The sequence below is a fragment of the Sceloporus occidentalis genome, unplaced genomic scaffold (assembly GCF_023333645.1).
Source record: "Sceloporus occidentalis isolate IW3139 unplaced genomic scaffold, rSceOcc1.0.p SCAF_222, whole genome shotgun sequence".
Classification (NCBI taxonomy): Eukaryota; Metazoa; Chordata; class Lepidosauria; order Squamata; family Phrynosomatidae; genus Sceloporus; species Sceloporus occidentalis.
In genome coordinates this window covers 686,877-699,640 of record NW_028317202.1, presented here as the reverse complement: position 1 = coordinate 699,640, position 12,764 = coordinate 686,877, and the positions used below count along the sequence as shown (strand labels likewise).

The 12,764-nt window shown below is 38.4% G+C and overlaps 1 protein-coding gene across 1 annotated transcript in view; it reads left to right on the top strand.

Moving 5' to 3' along the window:
- The first annotated feature begins 1,405 nt into the window (after positions 1-1,405).
- LOC149276982 (voltage-dependent L-type calcium channel subunit alpha-1S) overlaps positions 1,406-12,764 on the top strand; it is a 66,482-nt gene continuing 55,123 nt past the window's right edge. Inside the window, exons 1-3 of the mRNA XM_089503195.1 lie at positions 1,406-1,557; positions 9,665-9,770; positions 10,487-10,626. Coding sequence (XP_089359321.1) covers positions 1,406-1,557; positions 9,665-9,770; positions 10,487-10,626 — 398 coding nt within the window. The remainder of the gene's footprint in view (positions 1,558-9,664; positions 9,771-10,486; positions 10,627-12,764) is intronic.

Here is a 12,764-nt window from a genome sequence, read left to right as displayed (position 1 = left end):
AGATGGCTCCAGCCTGGCTGTCAAAGATAGCACAGGTAGGAACTCCATTGTTTAATTAATCTCATCAATAAGATTGCTGCCAGGGGATTAATGGTTGGGTTGTCTACATGCACCTATTTATCAATGTTAATTTATGTTAATGAAGTTCTGTGGATATATGAGTCTGTTTTACAACAATAAACTGTTCATTCCTGCTGTACTCAATTCAAGGTAGTTGTGTCTACTTATTGGGTACACATAGCAGGGTTCCAAGGTGTGCACGTTGACTGGTGCTGGAAGTTATTCTGGGGACAACAGGAGGATACTGGGTGATCTCTGGGAGTTACTACAGCTCTCTTGGTGAACCAGTTACACTGACAATACCTTAACAAAATGAGATGTACTGTATGTCAGGCAATCCTGTTCTAGGACCATGTCAAGAAATGTAATAAATGCAGTGTGGTCACCCTATTTGGAGTCCTTGTAAAGTTGACTCCAAAGTACATTTTACTATATTAGCACAGAACAAATAAGGGTTACACATAAAGGGCACATTAAGTGGAAAGTGGTGAAATCAACATAAGAAAGTTCCCGATGATTGCCAGACATAACTACTCTTTAAATACAGTACAAAGTGTATTTGTTATAAAATCTTATTTTAATTGTCAGGGACCTTTACTTGATATAATACATCTTTTGTCTCTCAGATGTTAAGGAATACATATAAAAACTTTATAGGCAGTCTTCATTAGCGGTGTTGTATGGGACATGAAACTATCCCTTTAACAATCTCCAAGACTGCATACTACTGTCACTTTGATTCATACAACAGCCATCTACTTAGTTAATAATTAACCAATTTTAATTTAATATTAATTAATGTATTCATACCTGATATACATAATTTACAGAAACAGTAGTCTGTTTTTTATATACATTTTTATATACATTTTTCAGATCACCCTTTAGTGTCCTGCAATATGTTGTGCGTGTTACACTTGTTTGGCGCTCAATGTAAAGGTGCACATTTATATGTGGTAAATTTACTAAATGGGGTCTGGGCTTTTAAGAACAATATTTCCTTTTTTTACATTGATTATTTGGTCTGTTATATATATTGGAAGTAATGGCAAAGTATATTTATTTATTTACTGAATTTGTGACATTGTGTAATCTAATCTGAGGCACTGAAGCAAACATGTATTTTAAGTAAGGTTTTTTTAAATAAGTTTGTTGTATACTATAAAATGTTACTATAATATATTTGACAAAATTACCCTTACACCCCCTAGCAGCCACCATGACATAGAGATTTGTGCAATGCCTGGCATTCAAAGGCTTAACCATAACAACTGTGATTTTCTTCTGCATTTTAGGAGCTGGCTGTGTAAGAAAATAAAGGTTCAGACAGTACTACTTGCTCAAAATGGATCCAGGTGGAATAGCAGTGGAAGAAGGAGCTCAGAAGAAAAAGAAAAAGCCTCTAGTGCCACCGTCTCCCCGTCCCCCTCGCTCTCTGTTTTGCCTTGGACTCCAAAATCCATTCAGGAAAAGCTGCATAAACATTGTGGAATGGAAGTATCCTATAGTAGTGGCTGTGGAGTATATTGATATTGTTTGGCATTGATTTGCATACTTGGATTCCATACATATCAGATACAGAGGTCTCCCCCTTTAAAGCGAAACAGCATTTTTCAGGTATCTCTTTGTTCTTCAATTTATCATTCAACGTAACCTTGCTGAGAAATCTTAACTACCATGTGAGGGAACTAATCACCCAAGCTGATGAATGAGTTGTTGGATCTTTGACATTTTGCTAGATATTAGTGGACAATATGGTATTTATATTACTGTACACAGGGCTTTTTTGTGACCTCCAGTGGTCAACAAGGTGTCAATCACCCTGTCAGCTCTTTCTTAACTGGACCAAAAAACCAAGGTAGTGCAAGGTGTGTTCCTACAGACCTCAGTGTGAGTGCTCCCTCTTCATGTGTGCCGGCAATTTATGCTGAGCACTGGGATATCCTGACGTGCCTGTGGAGTGGAGATCTGTGATCACAAGCAATAGGGATCAAAATGAAGAAATGGAGAAACAGGGAAAAACATTAAATATTTATTTTAAAAAAAGTTTAGAAAATATTAAAAAAGACAATTAAAAAAGTGGTATAAAGAGAAAGCCCGATCTGTCCTTGAAACAATATATAACTTGTGTGGGTACACAAAACATGGGAAAGGGGAACCATAGTTAAACAAAGATATGCTAAAAATGGCAAAAAAAGGGGTTATGCATTCTTTGAAAATGGAAAAATATAACGAACTGACATGACACAGAATTTGCAGCCATGCTGCAAAAATATTTCTTCTTCCTCCACGTTCCAATATTTCTTGCCACTGATTGGCTGCTCAGTAAGACCAGCGTCAGAAAAGTACCGTATTTGCTCGATTATAGACGACCCTGATTATAAGACGACCCCCCAAAATCTAAATATTAATTTAGGAAAAAAACAAAAAGCCTGAATATAAGACTACCCTATAGGAAAAAAAGTTTTACTAGTAAATATTAATTCATGAAACAATTTTTTCATATTTAATAAAAGCTATGATTGAGAAAAATATATATTTTTTTATTTACTTTTATTTGCCAACCTGCCCCCCCAGTTATGCACATCTGCCCCAGGGGTGCCATTCTGCCCCCAGAGTTTTGTGACACTCTGCTAGCTTCCTGTTCTCCTGCTGCTAGTAGAAGAGACGCTGCTCGCGACCAAAGCACCGGTAAGCAGCCTGGCCCCAGCGGACATTTTTTTGAGGTCTGATTAGAAGACGACCTCGATTATAAGACGAGGGGTGTTTTTCAGAGCATTTGCTCTGAAAAAAACCTCGTCTTCTAATCGAGCAAATACGGTACTTCCAATAAAGACGTCATACATAAACAGACCCCACGCATGCAGTGTTCACCAGAGCTGATTGGAAGTACTCACTTCCAATATAATGCGCAGGGAGATGCATTGGGTAGAAAAGAGGCAAATACATTTTCAAAAAAAGATCACACACCTATAACATTTATTAAAGTGAATATGATGGCTGTTAAGTCAAATCACTTTCAGCTGTGTATACTGTATGTTGAATCTGTTTCAGCATTCACAAGGATTAATGATCTCTCCTTTTATTCCCAATTGAGACAAGAATAGTAACCTACTTAGCCCGTTAATATGACTTCTCCACATGGTGTCTTTTTTGTGGGAGAAGAAGCATTTAACTTGTGCTGTATTCCATCATCACTGGATAAGTAGCATGTATAACAACTTTCATGGAATCTATTGTTCAGTTATTTGTGTTTTAAAAAAATATATAATAACGATTGTTAAAATATATTTTAGTGAGTGTATCTTTCACTGACTAAAAGGATAGATACAATTATACAGCTTTAGCTGCCAATCATGCTTGTCTTTAAATGAGAGGCTTATTTATAATGTTTACTGTTCCTTAAATATCTCCACCTGTTTGCTATGTTTTCCAGGGGTCTAGGGGAACATTTGAGAAATAGATTATCTAAATGTCCTTTTCTTAATTATTTCCATCCCATTTTGTCACGTAATTGCTTATCCTCAAACATAGTTTTCAAATTTCTATAGATACACAGTACAACGTAATATTTCGTATTCCAGTGTGCTTGCTAAAATTGCTTTGGAGTAAGTAAGCAGGACTTAAATATGCTCTTTGCCCAGTGCTCAACAAGATGAGTAATGCAGTTAGAAAGCAATGTGAAACAGTCAAAGCTATTTCAATACCCAGAACACATTTTGTCATCTTAGAATATTTAAGAATGCCTGACGTGCAGAATTGTAAAACGAACCTTGCTTTACAACCCTGCCACTCCCACCATAAATAGTCACTATGAACTTATAGCTTGGAGCTATCTCCATTTTACTGCGTATGTAGGCTTTGTACCTTGTGAGCTAGTGGTGATTTGGATGACATCATATTGGGGCCAAAAGTTTACATATACAGTATCTATGTACTCTACACATTTCATATTACTATACATTCTTTTGGCAAGTAAATTAAGGCATTTACTCTGCTCACTTCAGAGGTTATTTTAAGACAGTTGATTAACCCCTTAAGGACAGAGCTGGGTTTTTTTTGTACCCTTTGTGACAATTCTGCGGTGTTTGTGTTTAGCTTTAATTTTCTTCTCTCTCATTTAGTGAACCCGCACAAGATAGATATTGTTTTTTCACGACAAAATGGTCTTTCTTTAGATTATTATTTTGATCATATCATCTAATTTTCTATTAAAAAAATCTAAAATATGGTGAAAATTCTAAAAAGCACTTTTTCTTATTTTTATTTGAAAAATATTTTACTCTTTTAATCTACAAAAGCTAATAAAAAAACATGCTAAATAGATTCCAGTACTATTTGTCCTAAGTTTGGAAACACCCAATGTTTTTATGTTTACTTACCCCTATCAAACATATACACTCACTGGCAATTTTATTAGGAACACCTGTTCAATTGCTTGTTAACACAAATAGCTAATCAGCCAATCACATGGCAGCAACTCAATGCATTTAGGCATGTAGATGTGGTCAAGACAACTTGCTGAAGTTCAATGCCTTGTTGATGTCAGAGGACAATGGGCAGGCTGGTTCAAGATGACAGAAAGGCAACAGTAACTCAAATAACCACTGGAAGAACGTTGTCAGGTCTGATGAGTCTCGATTCCAGCTGCGACATTCAGATGGCAGCGTCAGGATTAAACAACATGAAAGCATGGATCCATCCTGCCTTGTATCAATGTTTCAGGCTGGTCGTGGTGGTTTAATTGTGTGGGGAACATTTTCTTGGCACACTTTGGGCCCCTTAGTACCAGTTTCCAGCACCTTGTAGAAAGTATGAAAGGATAAGGGCATCTCTGAAGGCAAAGGGGGTCCAATCCAGTACTAGCAAGGTATACTTAATAAAGTGGCCAGTGAGTGTATGTTTGAAAGCTAGACAACCCAGGATATTTCAAATGCTTCAAATTCTACTACCAGCCTTTATCAAACTTTGTGGTAGTACCGTATTTGCTCTATTATAAAATGACCCTGATTATAAGACGACCCCCCAAAATCTGAATATTAATTTAGGAAAAAAAGAAAAAGCCTGAATGTAAGATGACCCTATAGGAAAAAAGTTTTACTAGTAAATGTTAATTCATGTAAACTATGATTGAGAAAAATATATTTTTTTGTTTTTATTTCCTTTTATTTTCCAACCTGCCACCCAGTTATGCACATCTGTCCCCAGGCTTGCCACTCCTATTTGCCACTGTGCCCCATAATATGCCTTTTAACCCTCTAAATGCCACTGTGCCCCATGATATGACTTTTAACCCTCTATATGCCACTGTGCCCATGATATGCCTTTTTACCCCCTATGTGCCACTCTGCCTCCAGAAATGCCACTCTGGCATTTAGGGGGTTAAAAGGCATATTATGGAGCAGAGTGGCATATAGGGAGGTATAAGGTATTTCAGGAGGCAGAGTGGCGTATAGAGGGTTAAAAGGCATTTCTGTAGGCAGAGTGGCATTAAGGGGGTTAAAAGGCATTTCATAGAGCACAGAAATGCCTTATGCCCGCCATTTAACACTCTACCTTACACACACACACACACTTACCGGTGCTTCCGACTCCCTGCTGTGTAGCCGGGGCAGCAGGTAGACGTCTACGCAATTTGCGTAGGCAACTTCCGCTGCAGCCGGAAGGAGGTGCGGTTAGCAGCGGGGGTTGTCTGTCCATCGTGCAGACCTTCCCCGACTGTCAGAGAGAATTCCCTGCACCGGAACTCTCCTCTCTGACAGTTGGAGAAGGTCTGCGCGATGAAGCGCCCGAGGATTCTGGCTCCTTACTCCATCCCCTGTGTTCCTTGCCCTGTTCCCTGTCCTTTGTTGTGCCCCGTATCATGTATGTCTTGTCTGGTTATGTTTCTTGTTTGGTCTCCCTGTCCCTTGCTCCTTGCTCTGTACCCCTTGCTCGCTCTGTCCCCCTTGCTTGCTATGTTTCTCCTGTACTCTGCTTAGCTTCCCTACTCCCAGCCTGCAGCATCCTACCCATTTCTATGTTCTGTTATGTCTCATACCTGCTCCAGGGTACCTGCAGGTTATTACTTTGTTTTGAACTGGACAACATACGCTGCTATGTCAGGGTGCTGGTATGTGGCTGCACCACCCTGGGTGCTCAGCGCCCTGCATCAGGCCCTGACCACTCCGCTTCTGCGCAATAACCCCTGCACACCATCTTTGGGGTGCTCTGGGTCTGACCACTGACCCAGGACCTTACACCAACAAACCCAATACAACAACCATGGAGCGCATATATATGGGGAGAGAAAAAAACAACAATAATAGTGCAGTATGTACACCCAATTAAAGAATGAATTGAGTATCAAATCCACTCACAAACAAGTTGGATAAAGCAGGCTCATCAAGGGTTCAGTAGAAAATCTGCAGAATTCAGAGTCAGGAGGTCTGGTTACACTTACAGTTGGAGAAGGCACAGCTATATATAAATAGTCTGTAAAAACGCAATGTAAACAGAGACAGTCCCAAGTCAGCTGCTGTGATGATGATGAAGCTCTCTCTACGCGTTTCGCCAATAGTCTGTTGGCTTCTTCAGGAGAAAAAAATCAAATGATGTGTGTATTCAATGCATGATAGTATAACTGTACTCAGGAGTTGCTGCTGAACAGATATTAGGTCGTTTGACAGTTACCAGGAGCTGTAATACGTGAAGTAGAATGTGTATGGAGAAAAACACACACACAAAATACTGCTGCAAACTTTGACAAAAGCTGGTGGTAAAATGTGTGCATGGAAAGAGTTAAAATACCAGCATTTGAAATACCCTGAGGTGTCAAAAATATATTGTTTTATACGCATGCCCCAAATGTGGCCATTTTGCCCCCAAACAGCCAGGCAAACCCATGTATGGGTGGTATCACTGTATACAGGAGCTGTGAATTCAGACCTAAAGTAAAATATGTGACAAAGACTGGTGCTAGAATTAGTGCATTGAAAAAGTGAAAATACTAGCATTTGAAATACCCTGGGGTGTCTTGTCTTTAAGAATATATAGTTTGATGAGGTAAATTGCATTGGCCGGCTTCAAAGATGTTCCAAATAGCATGTGGGGGCAGAATTAACAGATTTTGAAAAATGGTTTTGAAATTGCAAAACGCTACTTGTAAATATTGCCTCATAATGTGCAGAAAAAAGCAAAAAAACATTTGGTATTTCTAAACTCAGGACAAATAGTAGAATCTATTTAGCAGGTTTTAACGTTTATTTTCAAGTAAAATTCACTAAAAGTCCTTTTTTGGTCGATTTTTACACTTTTTTTTAGTAAATATGATACAATCATACCTGGGAACTCTCCAGGTTTGACCCAGAGATTTCCGGGTGAAGCACCGGTTCTCCGGGTCAAGACCTGAATCCTCCGGGTTGCAGGAGCGGGGTGACATGCCCCGCTCCCCGCCCATTTTCCCTTTAAATGGGGGTGTTTCCCTCTGCCGTCAGCTGGAACGCCCCCAACATCAGCGGGACTCCCACTGACATCAGCAGGGGGAACTCCCACTGACGTTAGTGGGCAGTGCTGGAGCCCAGAAGTTCCCAGGTATAGATACAATCAAAATAAGGACATCTAAAGAAAGCCCTTAAAATAAACAATATATAATTTGTGTTGGTTCAGTAAATGGGAAAGAAGAAAATTACAGCTAAACACCGCAGACATATTAAAATAGCCATTAAAATGGCCATCAGCCATTATCACAAAGGAGTTGACAAGGGGACAAGAGTGCGTGCTGTGCAGAATCAAATGCGGCTTCCAAGAACGAAGAAACATTATTTAATGATATGGCATCCACAGATGTTTTGGCAAAGCACATGAACCTGAGATCAAACAGTCTGTCCCATTTGTTTAATTGCAATTAAACACAAGCGATCCCCAGGGGCAATCACACACTTTGTGTTTTAATGTCCCTGACACACCTACTATGGAAAAATTCATATTAAAGTACTCTGTGAGTACATTAATATACATTCTTCCAAAAAATAAACTAAAACACACTGAATTTGCAGCCATTGCATGTAGTGTTCAGCAGAACCAGCACTGGATCTAACTGGAAGTGAATACATTACATGCTAGGAAATGTATTTGACCAAGTGCTCCTCACCTGTCTATGTAAGTCAATTTGTTACTTTACATACTACTTGTTATGTGCTGTCTACCCATTGTACAGCGCTATGGAATTTGGTGGCGCTATATAAAACAATAAATAATAATAAGTGCATCTCCTGCAAGGCATTTAGCTATATATATATATATATATATTAAATATAAAATATAATAGGTATGCACATACAATTTTATTTTTTTTAAGCCCTAGGTGCAAGTGCTTTGCTGTGAATAATGTGTGAGGGTGCTCCTTGTGCTCAATTTTAAGAGCTGTGACAGAAGCTAGAACTCCAACATTTTCTGAGGAGGCTCTCCCCGTGGAGTTACCCCTCCTCTTCCTTCTCTCCCAGACATTAGCCCGAAGGAGGGCCGGATCTTTTTGGACCACTATAACCTCCAAGAAGATTGGACGAGTGCCACAAGGCATCAACCGTCTCTCCCTCCAAAATGCTCCACTGTGGCATTTCCAATGTTCACAATCTGTGAATCAGTGTCCATATTCGTTTAGCTCTGTACTGCATCTTCCACTAAAAAAAAAATCACACAAAAACTACAAAAATCATAGGCAAACATGCACAAGTGCAATATTGAGGTAAAGTGGAAAAAGAGTGGCATATAAGGGCCCAGCCCTTCAGCCGGTAGAAAAATGTTTTCCTCACCAGGGCCAAAAGGGCTAGGGAAGTGACAATAAAGCTGTGTGGCATCTGGGTGATCTCCATGCGCTTATAGGTACACACATACAATAGCGTACCTCCCAACAGTCTGGGATTTTAATGGGACAGCCATTCATGCTTGTGCAAGGAGATCCTGAACATGTTAAGTATCTGCTGTTATCATTACATGTTATGTATTAGTATAAACATAGCAACTATTATTTATATAGCACCTTTCTCCCTTTGGGATTCAAAGCACATGCTCTCCGAATGAAGTGAATTGGCAGGTGAATAGTAGTTGTTATTATGACCCAATGAATGGTACTCATTTATTGACCTCAGAAGAAAAGTGGTCCTCATACCCAAATAGTCTGGAAACCACTGCTATATAGGTTGATTTGCTAAACAGTGAAATATTCTGCTGCTGCCATCTGGTGTTGAATATTTGAACAAAGAACCAACCCCATGGAGTTAGTTTGGCAACAAGTATTGAGTTTATGCTGCATAATGCATAGTTTAATGGGTAAAGATTTCTTATGTGGTAGTTATGCATTATACATCGCCAGTTTTGCTCTTGCATGAGACTTTCACTGGGGTTAGCTCTTTACAATGCATAAAATAAAAATGCCTTACAAACATCTGATTAAGTAGATAACTCATTCAGTATCACTTAACTTTAATACAGTTTGTCAAGAGTTAAACTCACTTCCAGTGTTTTCAAACATATTTATTTACATGTTTTTTTTCTTCGCTTAGTATCACTAACACTAGTTCATAGTCAGTTTGTTATATGTTTTCCTTGACTTTTGGACAATCAGACCATTTGAGATAATTATCCTCCTCACCATATTTGCCAACTGTGTGGCCCTTGCTGTCTACCTGCCCATGCCAGAAGATGATACCAACTCATCCAACGCTGTCCTGGTAAATATATCTGTGTCTCTCTGTTTCATGTGTATGTTTTCTGATTTGAGTAGTAGTTTGCATTGTTGGCTAAACAATTACATCAAGGAATAAGAGCAGTTTTAAGAAATATGGAACATGAGGAACAGCTTTGAGTAATGGTTTCTAGTATACCTGGAAATCCATATTTAGATGAACATATCCATAACCCCTTAAAATAAGGCTTATGTTAAGGCATAGACATTTTCATCTTAGTTGTTACTTTTGATGACATTACATTTTTTAAAAGAGTATATAAAAGTACACTGCAGTTATGTTGTGTTATTATCTTAATACACCTGGACATTGAAAAAAGAAAATACATACACTGTTAGTTATGGTCAAATAAATATGCTGTTTGGACTGCATTTCCAATGTTTTGAGTAACAAAATCAAATCTAAGGACCATACCATTATTTCAGTAAATGCGCATATATATATATATATATATATATATATATATATATATATATATATATATATATATATATATATATATATATATATATAAAATCTGATTTGCATGTAATAAAATGCATTGGTGTCAATGCAAAAATAACTCCAATATACAATAACAAAATTACTATTTGAGGGACAGAAGTGTTTCTTTGAATGCTGTTATGAACGGCTGTATTTTACAAATATACTTCCCCTATCAATTATATTTTTTGATTTGGATATATATTATATCTTACTAGGAGAAAGTTGAATACGTCTTCCTATTTATCTTCACCATTGAAGCATTTCTCAAGATTGTAGCATATGGATTCATTTTGCATACGGATGCATATCTGAGAAATGCCTGGAATATCTTGGACTTCACCATTGTGTCTGTGGGGTAAGTACATATATACAAAAAATAAGTGTAAGTATATATATATATATATATATATTTGTTATTGTGTGTAAATATGAAACATATTTGGTAGAATTTTTTTTATTATAATAAAATCTATTACCAAAATGAATAAAAGTCAAATTAACCTGTTATCCAACATTATTTGGCCTACGCGTCGTGCGCGAAAAAAAATGCTAAAAACATGGTGTAGGTTTGTGAGCAATTTGCTTTGTTTATGGTAGAGGGGGTATACTGGATGGTAGCACAGCAGGAGCTAAGCCAGCGCTGAGAATATTGACGACATGAGGACCTTGTGAGTGTCCACATAAATATGAAGACTTAAAAATTGAAGAAGACAATGTATTAACTGGCTCAGCTCCAGTTAGCACTCCTCCATCAAACAGATTATAATTGTAATATGTGAGAATGGAAACCAATTCTATTGTGTGAAGAGTAACACTGACATGATCAGGTAACATTAAATCAGAGTAGAATGTGAAGGAGTTGCCGCCAATGCAATCTTTCTAAAAAGACCATTTGTGAGGCAGCTTTCATAAAATTCACTAATGTCAAAGCATCACTATAGCTTTAATGAGTAGAGATTGTGTAGACATTGCTTTGTTTTAAATTTCGTTAATCCACACACTTCCACAATTAGTATTGGTATTAGTATTCTACATTTCACTGTAAAGAGAATGTATTGGGGTTACTTCGCTTAGACCAATGAAAGTAAGATATGGGTGAGGATTTAGTAGTGGCATAAAGTACATCCAACATGTCCTCAAACAGCTGTCATACTCAATCCAAGGGTATGCTTTTTTTGACTTTACTGTGTTCAGTTTGCTGACTTCTGTCCTCTCATATAATTCAATCATATGGTCATAAATGCACTTTGCCCTGTTTGTATCATCAGCTTCCTCTGTCATGTTCTTTTTCAGGGGTTAGACTGGCTCCTTTCAGCCCTTGCAGCAAGTCCAGCTGAGTAGCCCAGTAGTAAAGCAGCACATATGTCAGCACATATATCAATGTTCACATTTACTGAAATGCAGGGGAGGGCTGGCAGCCTAAGGCCTGGGGGGCAAGTCTAGTCAACTGGCCCATTGCACCATCAAAGCGGCTGCGAGCGACATTGAAAGCGGCCGTCGTGCGGCAGTCACACCACCAGCGCCTAATGAAATTAAAGTGGCGTGCACGCACCGCATGCCTCAGCTCTTCATCACACCCCTTTTAAGACGTGGGAAGAGGAGCTGAGGCATGGCCGTTGGGTCTGACTGCCGCATGATGCAGGGGCGTACCTAGAGTATTTGGCACCTGTGGCAGACCCTGTATGTGGCACCCCCCCACACACACTTTAAAACTGCATAGTTTCTATGGTTAGGCAAACATTGACAGGGGTACAGCATATTTGTTATCATTATATGCTTAGGGATTACGCGGTACCACCGTCAATGTGTGCCTATACATTGAGCCAGACACTGACAACCCCTATCACTATATACTAAGCCAAACATTGATGTGGTGTAGGCTTACCACTTTAGTGACTGGCATAGTATATAGTAGGGATGCACCGAAATGAAAATTCTGGACTGAAACTAAAAATTCAGCATTCACTTGGCCAAAACTGAAAAAAAAAACTTTAAAATACTTTATTAAAAGTAACACCAAAATTAGACAAAAAAATCAACAACAATATTAACATATATATATATATATATATATATATACACACATATATAACAACAATCACAATCCAATCATGCCCAGGTTCTAGCATGTGCTGGCTGACTTAGCATGATAGGAGTGTGATTGCTGTTTGCAATTTTATATATATATATATATATATATATATTAATACTGTCATTGAATTATTCTGTCCAATAAAAGTGTTAACACACCGAAGTTGGACCAAAAAATAATTTATAACAGCAATCACACTCCTATCATGCCTAGGCAGCCACTACATGCTGGAATCTGGGCATGAAAGGAATGTGATTACGGACTCCCTATGCCAAGCTATCCCCCAACACGTACACATCCATGCTATCTGGAACCCTCATTCACAAACATTCAGCATAACACCCATCACTCTCACACACTTACATTCAGCATAACACCCATCACTCTCACACACTTACATT